This window comes from Cavia porcellus, unplaced genomic scaffold (genome assembly GCF_034190915.1).
Source record: "Cavia porcellus strain 051 isolate PalLab524CR breed Dunkin Hartley unplaced genomic scaffold, mCavPor4.1 scaffold_12, whole genome shotgun sequence".
Classification (NCBI taxonomy): domain Eukaryota; kingdom Metazoa; phylum Chordata; class Mammalia; order Rodentia; family Caviidae; genus Cavia; species Cavia porcellus.
Window position 1 is genome coordinate 34,065,001 of NW_026947495.1, and position 12,659 is coordinate 34,077,659.

General features: G+C 34.6%; 1 protein-coding gene across 16 annotated transcripts in view; it reads right to left on the bottom strand.

The window, feature by feature from the left end:
- The window catches only part of Gtdc1 (glycosyltransferase like domain containing 1), a 472,440-nt gene that overhangs the window by 159,470 nt on the left and 300,311 nt on the right, over positions 1–12,659 (bottom strand). For 15 of the 16 annotated variants that reach the window (XM_063259040.1, XM_063259037.1, XM_063259038.1 and 12 more), the window contains one exon: positions 1,359–1,706. The exons of the other annotated variant lie outside the window; for it this stretch is intronic. In XM_063259040.1, coding sequence (XP_063115110.1) covers positions 1,359–1,706 — 348 coding nt within the window. The remainder of the gene's footprint in view (positions 1–1,358; positions 1,707–12,659) is intronic. 16 annotated transcript variants of the gene reach the window in all.

Sequence of the window (12,659 nt, forward strand, 5' to 3'; positions counted from 1 at the left end):
ATTGAATAACATGGTATTCATTCTTTCTTCCATATCACTGTTTAGTAACAGCAGTCTATAAATTATTTAACATTTTTATGATAAATCAGAACCAAACTTTTTAGAACTGATTTTCTTGTAATAATTATTAGTTCAAAAACAACTAAAATTAATGCAATAAAAGAAAAAGCTTTCAGAAGGTAGTAATGAGGACATATATTTTGCCTACAAACAGGTTGATCTTATCCAGACCCACTACATTTCAAAATAGTGTAGAAGGTACCAAACACTGTCATTTTCTAAGTAAAATAAGATTTACAAATAAATGTTACTCCCTTAAAAAGACTATGCTGGAAGTGTGACAGTGAACAAACAAATTCAAAACACATTCCACATCAACTTTCAATCCCTAAATTTTATGTTCATATATTTAGAATCAAAGATAAAAATCCCTTTAGGTACCAGATGCTGCAGATCAGCTGGGAGGACTCCGGAGTTTTAATGTGCTGGAAGTCAAATCCTCGGCAAAGGCGCTTTGCCTGGCCGGTGTGGTGTGCTTATTACTTCACCTGCAAACAGTTGCTCTCAGAAAATCTGACCTAATGATAAGCCCAGGATCTCTGCAATAAAAACACCATAATCTATGGGGGAAGTGAACTCTAATCAGGCCACATGCAGATTAAACTAACTGGAGGAATAAAAACTAGATTAAAATGTTTGTGACTAATACCAGAAGATTATCAGGACATTTTACCTTTTAATTCCTAATTTATAGGAACCAGGGTTAAGTTTACAAGTTTATATTGGGTGGGATTTTATGTTGCAGTTGATTTTCCTGTGTTTAGAAAAGATTTGGCTAGACAGTACTTTGCAGTATTTTGCTTAGCACAATACAGAGATATTTGGCAGAAGGAAAACGGTTTCACATGTACTGATATACAGTATGACAAGTAAAACAAAGCCACCTAGTTGACAATGATCAAAGCAATAGCAAGTAGTAGAAATTGTTCTTGTTTTAATAGTGTTACTTTATCAATGTATGTAAAATTGTTTTGTGGTTATGTGAATGTGTGTGTGTATATATCTAAAACGGCATCTTACACGTTGAAACTGTCTTAGACAAGATTTGAATTCCTCAAAGTGTCTGGCTACTATTGTTAGTTGAACAAATCATTGCAAATAGTTATTTTAACTCAAATTCTAAACACAGAATAATCAACATAAAGATACTTGAGTATGACCATCTTTCATTAAATTAGTACTATTAAATTAAAGTGATCTTTTTCTAAAACTATAAGGATAGAAAAATCAATAAATAAGCCATCATTGGAATATATTTTCTATTCCCAGTTCTTACTAAATTGTATGTCTTGACTTACCACCTGTGAGGCCAGACAATGTGCAACGGTCTTTGCTGATCATCGACTCCACCCAAACTGTCAAAGGAACTAAGAGTCAGATGTGTATTTTCTCCATGAAGAAATCTTGAATTATCTGATGAGTTTGTATGTTTCAAGTCTGATCCTTGAATTGATGAGTTATCCAGGTTTTCTTGTGCAGTATGAAGATCAGAGTGTACATTGTACACTATATTAAAATTCTCCAATAAATCCTCAGGAGTTCTCTGCTCTGGTTGCGAAGGAAGGGCCATGGATAGAGCAGGACTGCCATTTCCTTTAAGGCTGAGCATCTTCTTTAAATGGGTTATTTTGTGCTCAGGCATGAATCTGTTACAAAAAGGGAATGCAATATGCTTTTAGTGAAAAAAATATGCAAAATTACCCTTACCTTTCTATAAGGACATGATAACTGTGCCTAAAGCTGAGAAAAAAATATGAAGATGTCCTAACAAAAATTTTAGAAAAGGTTCAACAGGTATTAGTTACTGAGAGATGGTTCAAAGGTTTCAAATTAGACAAGACTGTCTTGGAATGGTTTCCAAAGAATTTCAGTGGACATAAAACCCATAGTGCAGCAGTACAATTAAACATAAGACTCCTGAGATAATTTATCGTTCTTCTTCCACTTCCTCCACTTTCTAAATTTTCATTTTGTTTTCTAATTATCTCATGGTCCAGTTCTTATTTTCAAGTCACATGTTCATAATCCTATAAAAATGTTTAATATTTCCTAGGCTAATTCCTACCATTTCTCACAACTCTATTTTGCATTCCTGGACACCTGTGCATACTTTTGGTCAAAATGATCTTGCTAATGCTTTTTTGAAATATATTCTAATGTCTTTCTGAAATACATGCATTATAATTTCTGCCCCACTTCCCATCATGCTTTGTTATGGGGCATATCAGTGCTTTGATATGTGCTCAATATCTGTTTCTTATTGATAGCCATTGTGGGTCCATTGCTTATTCATAGAGCATACAAATAAAATCTTTAAAAATTCAAATGTAGCTAAAAATTGTTAGCTGCACATATAAACAGTATCTCTCACAGAGCTTTCCATCCATTGGGGAGAAAACTAAGTGCCTGGAACACAGTGTAAGATGTGTGAACAGCTAACTAACCTATGTTCGAACATACTATATCTAAAGTATGGACACTGGAACTTTTCCAACTCAAGTGAAGAAGAAATAAATACAATCTAGGGAATCAGTGAAATCTAGAGAGAGGTTAATGCAAGGACTTTGCAAGTTGGGAAAGGTGTGCATTCAAGGAACAGTGGGCTCAAAGGAAAGGGGTATGCAGCAACATGAACTGTTCTGGAAATAACACGTACTCCAAAGAGGCTGACATGGAAGTCTGGAACGGTAGATTGGGCCACATAACCAAGTGCTACCTTGGAGTTCCTAAGCCTCCTTTAGGGATTTTCACTTTTTTCTGAATTTGTAAGTAAAAAATGGAGAATACATGTATTTGGGGCCAAACAGGAAGGAGAAACCATGAAGGAGAAAGAAAGTAATAATTGGAAGAGTAGAAAGATAATTTGAGAGAATAATCAAAACACTATGAAAATGAATCAAGAGCCCTCAAAGACTGTAAAAATATAAAACACTGCATGGTGCTATAGCAAACAGTCCTGTTCTAGGTCATTGGTACTCCTATTGAGTCCCACAAGTCCTTGTATAGTAGCACGGGTAGAAATCTTGAAGAAGGCTTGGGTTCATGTATGAAAGAGAGAATAGAAGAAAGAAGGAAGAAAGGTGAATAAATAAGGTTGAGTTCTGCAAAACAGGGCATAATGATAAAGGCATACTCAGTTGGGGGACACTAGTTAAAAAAAGGAAACAGAATCCTACAAAAAAAACCCTTGAAAAATGCGAATGAGAAAAAAAGTAACATCTGTTATTAATAGCAGAATGCTTGGGTACGTGAGTGTCCATAGGTGGGGGTCTAATGAAAGAGAAAAGTATATATTTTTTTTGTAAAGCTGAAGTGAGGAGGGAGAAATAAAAGCCAGAAAAAATTTGGGTGGCAGATGTGGCATCTAAGGAGTTGTGTCACTAACATGTTAGGGCAGATTTCTATTTCAAGTGAGGTGAGAAGTAGGGGATATAGAGTTTAAGAAGTCAGTTACAGGACTAGAGTCACTGTGTTCACAGCCAGGGGGCATTGAATAGGGCTGATAAGCAACAGGAGCAGACAGTGGGGAACCCATGTGAGCTGGAAACAAGGCCTTTAGTTGTATGTATCATGCCTTGCACACTCCAGGATCAGAAAGCTTGATTCAGGGGCTTCTATGCTTGTCTCAGAAAGCTCTTTAAATGACTATTCTGATTTTAAGTAGCAGGAGAAAAGTCAACTAAATGTACGAGCCATCTAAGCAATACATAAATGATTGCATAGAGACAGATAAAATACAAAGAATGGTATTACTCTTTAAATATGATGTAATAAAATAATAAATTAGTCATTGATTTAGAATAGGAAGAAACATGACTACAGATTATATCTACAGATCTAATGGGTCTAAAATTATTAAGAGCACAAACAAGCTTTCTTCCTAAAACAAACTGAAAATACTAAAAGGATTCTAAAGTGCTAAAATAAAAGTTTTATGCACTCCTGTAATCGTATTTTGGAGGCTGTCTTTGGAGGATTAAAAGTTTGAACTTTACCTCAGCAACTTGGCAAGAGTCTGCCTCAAAATAAAAAAAAAGCTGGTCTTTGTGGTACATGCTTGTAATTTCAACACTGGGGAGGCTGAGAAAGTAGTCCTGTGCTGAGTTCAAGGCCAGCCTAGGTTACATAGAGAGGTCTAGGATAGCCTGGAAAATCCAGTCTCAAGAAAATTAAAGTTTTAAGTTTTAATTTATCACCACAATAGGTAAAAAAGAAAATGACTATGCTAACATCTTCAGCTTCTTCCCAACAGAACAAGTGGTAAGAGAAGGAACATTTGTACATATCTAGAAAAACAACAATGAAGTAAACAAATAACCCATTTGTTAATGTCAGATAAAGAATGCCAACCAAGCTTAAAAAGGATTTTAACAAAATTACACTCAGCACAAAAAGGATTCACAATAAAAACAAAACAAGACAAAAAAAAAAAAAAAACCAACAACAAAAAACATCAAGGGGCACTGAAATAACATATCTTCATTTTAGAAAACAATCTCATGACCCATCTTACTCATAAAATCCATTAATATTGGCCAGCATGTGAACAAAACCATAAATTACAAGAGTCAGGGGATTGGCTAAAGGACTTAAACAATAGAAATTGGTAACTGACAAGGAATTTAACTCTGAGCAAGGTACTAAGTCTGCTTTTATTCAACACATTTCATAAGTGTTCTCGGAGAAGACTAAATTCTCATGTTAACACAGGTTGTGGATGACTGATTTGATGGGTAGTAGTGAATACCACCCATGAACATGGAAAGATGCAGAATATTAACAGGACAGGAACAAAAAAAGCTTATAAATCCCACAAAATCGAAAAACAAATCAGAATACACCTTGTATGCAAGTTGGAAACAGTGAAAAATAATCCTGAGTTTGACAAGATGAACAAGTGCTGAAGTGACCCAGAAAACTGATGTCACTTAGTTTGGAATCCTATTGTAAAGGGAGGGAAGAAAACAGGTCTGTCGAATAAAACACTGTATGAATGCTGATTTCATCAGGGGCACCCTGGAACTGTATATGCTTGAAAATTAGAGTTCTTAAAAGAGCAATAATAATGATTAAGGCAATGGAAGAATTGATTTAGGAGGATAGATTAAAGGAGCTACATATGAATAGCCTAGTGAAGTGACAACTAGAGGGGTACATAATAGGAATCTCCAAGGAAAAAGAATAATTATTTAGCCTAGTACAAGGGGGTATAACTAGGAGTAATGAGATGAAATTAAGAATGGGAAAATTTAAGCTGAATTTCAAGAAAAAGTCCCTGATGGTATAATTTATTAGCTCATGGAATAAATTCCCCATGGAAATGTGACAGCTAGGGAAACTTAATAACAAAACTGGACAAAATACCAATAAATAATTTAGATAACAATTGAGTACTTGAAGGAAGGTGGTTATAAGCTATGTTTTCCTTTTCTGTAATATCTTTTCACATTTTTAATAGTCTATTTATTATAGTGATTGCCACCAAAAGAAGTATTTAGGCAATTAGCTGAATCTAACAGGATACTTCCTTTAGTGGGGAAGGGGGATCTAAAACACTGAGTTCACACCCTCTGCAACAATAACAAAGGCAAGAGTGAAAAATGTCTTACTACTTTGTTTCAACAGAGCTGATTTCTAGAAGCTTGGAAAAATACGTAAATATTCTAAAAACAAAACAAAACCAAACAAACCTCATCCACTATCCTACACAGAGTCTAGTCTGATTATCTGTTCCATGAAACTCACATTTTCATAGACATGTTTAATATAAACAATTTATTGCCACAATAGGAAAAAAAAAGTTTATTTCAGCTTTTCTAAATGTAGCTCTATGGTCAATTACTTCACATCAATACCAAGATCAAATAGGCATAATACTAACAAGCAGTTTGCTTAATAATAGTCACCACACTAATTAACCTATCCAGAACATTCTTAATCAGACACTATTTATAATGTACAGTTAAGAGAAGCCTGGCAATAAAACGTTCTATACTAAAAAAGAAAATAACACCATCATGATGGTTAAAAGTGGCTTTTCCGTGGACTTGCATGGAATGTTTGTGCCATCCTGGCGTTAACTCAGTGAAGTAGTTATGCAAATAGACACATGTCTGAACACTTCCTTTTTCTTCTCCAGCTCCAAGTCTAGTGAAGGTGCTAATGAGAAAAAGTCCTGAGGTAAGAAATGAAAGTAAAAAGAGACTCAGAAGAAAAGCAGGGTACTGCTGCCTTTCGGAACACATGTCAGGGTTGCCTTTTAAGGATCCTCTCATTTTTATTAAAAAAAAACAATATTCCCCATCTCACTCGTAGAACATAACTCTGCTCCTGAATCTCTCAGAAGGGCCATTAGAACGCATTTTGGCTTTTAAAAATGTTCTGATTATCATAATATTTTCCTGTAACAAGCCAAGGAACTCTGGCTTCCAATTTTTCCAACCAAAAGCCAACATGTGAAGCCAGAGAGGCTCCCTCCTGCTCCCGCTCTTGTCAGACTCTCTTTCTCCTAACTCTACCCCCAACATGGGTCCGCAAAATGCCAGGACTAGGCAATGTTTAAAGACGGGACAAGTGCCTCCTAAACCTAAATTTACATCACTCCCTCTCACCTTCTACATGGCCACCTACATAAGCCTACAGCTGGACTTGTAGGAATGGGTAAACACCTTATTAGAGCCTAGGAAAAGACTAGGCATGAAAGGGATGATAAAGGAAGCTCAGATACACAGAGAGCAAAGGAAACTCCCTAGAGACCTTAGTTTATTTTTGCTACATTTGAGAGACTAGAAGATGTGTAGCTGGCTATTGGGTGGTCAAGGAGGCAATATGGTTGCCTATGTTGTTGAGAAGAATGTCATGTCTGGAAATTATTCATGGTGGGATACACTGCTTACAGTTGTCTTTCTGAGAAGTATTAATAAAAAGTACTTAGTGTAGTACATTCAACCTATAGAATCTTATAAATAAAAGTGAATACAGATTTTGCTGAGAAAAATACATACACTTTATTTATTTGCCATGTGTATAAATGTCTAGAAGCTAATAGCCACCACTTTTAGCACCTCTGGTAACTGCACAGGCCAAAGGTAACTTGTATTAATCTCAGAACGTTTTGATCAATTTAGTATTAAGATATTTATGTAAGTTTTTCTTTTTCTGATATACACATATTTTTTTTTTTTTACAGACTATGTCTCCATGGATAAAAGTCAAGGAAGAGATTATGAGTAGTTGTGCATCTCAAAACAGGTTTGAAAGACAGTAAGTGACCAAAAAAAATTTGCAAAATGGAGAATGATGAAAGACAAAAAGAAAGTGTGTAATTGATCATGGTTATTCCAAATTTGAATCAGTGAAGAGACAAGAAAGGGTTAGCTGCTGAAATAAGTGGCCTGCATTTTGTGGCAGACACACAGAGAGCAAACTGATGAAGTCAGCTGGTCTGATGCAGGAGTGGCTAGCAGGAGGGAGGAGGAATATGGCCCCAGCACTGTATTCTTCAGGCCTACATTTCACAAAGTGTGTTCAGTGTAACACTAATTCCACGGGACACGTGTGAGTGGTACACCCAAGACTATATTGTAGGAAACTAAGGATACGATAGGCTGGGCTAGATGCATTAAATGTTTCTTTATTAAATAAATTTTCAAAGTACATGCTACTGTATACTATAAATATGTCCATTCACCCTTCTATTTATTCAATTAAATATTTATTATGTATGTATTTTATCATAGGGATATAATTATTGTTTCCAAAATCTAATACTTTATGGGACAAAAATCTTCTCCAAAAAGACAGCTTAGGAACTAATGGTCAACAACCAATAATCTGGGAAATGCTCAAGAAGGTCACAGACAGTTCTGAAAAGCACTGGGAAGCCAGAAAGGTGGTGACATGTTTTATATAAGAGAGATGGCAGAAGGAATGAGAAAATGCATTCATTGGAGAAAACTACAGGCTATAAACCAGTATGACATAGTGGACAGAAGGAGGTCTGAAAAAAAAAATCAGGAGGACCCATGAAAAACGTGATGGAAGAAGATACAGTTCAAGGCTAATACATATGACAGCAAAAAAAAAAAAAAAAAAATATATATATATGTATATCACTTTTATCAAAGTGACTTCTGTGGATTCCTGGATAAAAACTAAACACAGGAGAAAGGATGCAGGAATTAAAAGTAAATAACTTTTCCAAAACTAACTAAGAAGACACATTCAGACAATTCAGTGATCTAAGGCTTTGGGTGATTTATAACAAAAGCTATTCATGGTTACCAAACAATGTGTTAGAAATTAATTACAAAATTAACATTTTTAGAATTTAGCCACATAAGCAAATAGCAAAGATAATTTAAAAATCATGTTAGCCCACATGTGTTTTATATATCAATTATATGGTGAGCAGATTTATATAAACCTATAAAGTACAAAAGTAAAAATTTTGACACAGCATTTCAATGCATACACATTTACTGAGTATACCTTCTGCCACACTATCTTTACTAAATAAAGGACTCACAAGTACAGAAATCCATCATAATTAAAACTGTATGTTTGGTAGCTACAACATTAAACAGAAAGACAGACTTAGGCTAGGTTACTTGGTTGGAGCATGGCTGCATGCTCTTCTTTAGTGGTGATGGCTGAAGGATAATATTCATAAAGTAGATGGCACATGTTTATGAAGACTATATCAATAAGAAACTCCTGGCAGAACACTATTTGAATTAACTCAAATCATAGATGAGCCAGTCACAATCCACATGTAGCCAGTGTAAATGTTTTAGAGGAACACACATATCCTCCACTGTGGCTGCTCTGGCCATGTCATTTTGATGTTTGTTGTTTGGTGCCTGAAACAAATTTTGCTTCCCATGGTACTAACTTTCAAAGCCAACATAAAATATTGACAGCAATCTGTGAGAGGATACTAGGCAAAAACGTCTTGTGTGGACAATGAAGAACTTGTAAAATGACAGAAAGACAGGATCCCCAGATATTAGAATGAACAAACAAATTTTCCTACTTATTGGGCTGAAAAAAATGCAGCCTAGGGGCTGGGGGTTTAGCTCAGCGGCATAAGCACCTGCCTTGCAAGCAGGCGGTCGTGAGTTCGATCCCCGGTACCGATAAAAATGAAAAAGACAAAAAAAAAAAAAAAAAAAAAAAAAAATGCAGCCTATAACTGAAAGAAAGTTGGTGGTTATCAGACTGGCTTCATCAGCCATTTCTGTGCCAGACACGAGACAATGATGACAGAGTCCTTCACTGAGGACTATCAAAAAGGAAAGTTTGGGCATTTATGTCCCTATTTTTAATGTTCATGATTTCCTCATGCCTCTCCTTTAAACAGGCAGAATACAGGCAATCATAAAGAAACAATGATCCTTCCTCCTTATTTTTCACCATCATTTCTGCAAGCTAATTCTCAAAATCTAACATTTTCCAGATAGCCTTATGTATGCCATTTGCTTGCATGGCTTCTTCTGGCAACATAGTATATGTGATTAGTATTATTTATCTTAAATAATTACATCTCAACTCCTCATTCTCTTAATTTCCGAGTGTTTCAGCATATATACAGTGCTGGTTTATCTGCCTACTCACACGAGCAGTTTATCTTATTCAATTTTATAAAATCCCTTTAGGATATACTCCTTCCACACAGAAAATGTAAAGCCTTTACGAATGCATAAGAATAAGGAAAACTAAATTGCATATTGTCAGAACAAATGTTTATCCAACCTACAGTGATCCTTGTTAACACTGACTTCACAATCCTCACTCACTGCCCACAAAAAGCCCTCTACTACAAAATCCAAACTGTCTGTTTTATGTAAGTTTTACTCTGGTAATTCAACACAGGTTTAACCATGTGCTAAACTCCAAAGGGAGAATATTTTTATTTTTCTACCTTCAGTCTTATTCAGTCTCTGCAGCCAATACCCAAAAGTCTTGAAAGTACTTTTTGATTATCAAGATTCCCCCTCCACTTTCCACTGCACTGTGAGTGTCTTTGCAACACTCCATGTCTTTGCTCTTCTACGTAACATCACACTTATCAGATTATTCCTAAGGCCATCTTGGGAAACACTACATTCTTAGTCAGTAAATAAATTGCTGTGTTGGGTCAGACAAAATGATTCATTCAACAACTATTTAAACTCCTATGTGCAAGAGGTTATGTCTGCACTTGTGAAGTTTTGTGAGTAGTATACACACTTATTTTGGTTTCTTAGTTCCCGAAATTATAAATTACTCATATCATCTTTAAACAAAACTGTGTTTACTGAACTCTTCATTTGAGTAAACTAATCTTTCAAAATTTATAATTTGCTCAATATTTTTTTTCTGATAAACTGAGAAGGAACATTTTATCCTTTTTTATCGGTACCTGGGATTGAACTCACAACTGCCTGCTTGCAAGGCAGGCGCTTATGCCGCTGAGCTAAATCCCCAGCCCCTAGAGAAGGAACATTTTAATAGCTTCCTTTGATTTATCCACCTTACTTTAGTGATATAACACATGGATCTGAAGTTATTTCTTTCAAGCAAGTGTACAGAGGTATTTCAAATCAACATGTAATTGTCTTGCTGTGCAAATATTACCTTATAGAGAGTAAATGGTCTCACTATTGTGGGAATCTCATGTCTCCTGCAGTACCAACAAAACACTGATGGAAACTTAAAGTGGTCTCTAGTCTTGTCTTTTTCCCGTATTTTTTTTAAAGGGGTTTCATTTTCTTCTTTCTGCACAAACTTAAGAATTACCTTAGGACAAGGTTCCCAATCGGATGGACTCTTTTGGATCATAAAATGATTTTACTGGATAGTTTGGTGAACAAAAAAGGGGAAAGGAATAACAAATACTACAATGGATGAAATTTCCTAGACACATCAGAATATAAAGTAGAAGAAACTACATATATGCTGTCTCACAAAAAGGAGAAGGTATTTGTGAATTTTACTTCAAAATTAAATGTTGCTCTCCTTAAAAACGAAAATAAAAAATAAAACAATAGAGAATTAAGTTTCAGAAAAGGAATTTTTCTTTTTCTTTAAAATTTGTTTAGTTGTGAATAAATTTCTCCGATCCTGAGTCTTCACATCTGTTCAAAGAGATTTAGACCAGTCCAAGACATCTCACAGAAGTAAGGTTGAAGCATCTAATCGAGTTAATGATTAACTTAAATTATTATTAAGAGAACAAGTAGCATAAAAGCAGGGCTCTGGGTATGTTACCCAGTTTCAAGTCAAGACTCTGAGTTTTGGGAAAAGAGTTATTTTTTAAAGAGTCTCAGGCTCCACTAACTAAGCTAGCCATGCACTGAGTTCCTTTTTTCTTTTACTTAGAGAAAAAAAGAAAAAACAGAAAAAAGGGTAGAAATAGCACAGAATTAAAAAAAAACAGTAAGAAATAACTAGTCAAAAATAATAGTAAGAAATCACTAGTTGGTGATAAATTACATACTGTTATCATAGAAATATGTGTAAGTGTGTAAGAGTTCTTTTTTCTTTTATTTAGAGAAAAAAGCAAAACAGAAAACAGGTAGAAATAACATAGAATTAAAAAAAAAATCCAGTAAGAAATGACTAGTCAAAAAATAACAATAAGAAATCACTAGTTGGTGATAAATTATATACTGTTATCATAGAAGTATGTTTAAGTATGTAAGAGTTCTTTTTTTTCTACCGTTTTTTAAAAGTAAGAGTTGTCTTTCCTGTAATACGGAAATGATAATGCAGTCTTACGTGTTTCCATATTTATGGGCACACAGTAGAAACGCAGTTAACACTGTGAATTTTATAGTTGATAACAAAGGCAACAGTCATCATTCTATGTCATTGTTACGAGAGAGATTCAACATTCTAAGGCCTCATAGAATCTTCACTAACCTTTTCATAATTCACACTAATTAACAGCCCAGAGACCCATGTCTTCTTTAAGCTATACTTTTCTTGTTACTTCTTACAAGTTACTTTACTCACTAAAGGTAGATGTTTTTAGTGTGTTATCTTCTTTTCACATGCACACTAATCAAAGATTTGTATTTATATCTTAGAAACACATTAACAGTAAAATAGCCCAATATTAAAAATCAACCAAACATGTTCTCTTTTTATTATGTCTTTCCTACAGTACCATTTATTTTGCCTTTCACTTTTCCTTGTCTTACATTCTTTCATTTTTCTGAGAGGATCCATTTTTTTTTCTTTTTAAAGGTATACAAGTTGGAAAAATAAAACCAGAAAATTTAAAATTTCAGATTCTCTATCTAGTAAGCATAAACAGATATGCATCAAAAATATGGTTGGTTGTTCTTTACTTTTTTCACTTGCCTAATTTTAAATAAATCAAAATTAGCAAAAAATTCAACTTCTAGGACAATCATCTGTTATCATTATTATTGTTATTGCTTCTACATTAAATGCTATCACACTGAATATTGACACTATTAATTCACTCCAAGATCTGACTGCATTCCTAATTTTTAAGCCACATAAACTAATCTTCCTTGGACGTAACATTAGAACAGACAGTTTTGTTAATTTTGAAATAAAAGCTTTACTTGTACAAAATGAGTGTATAA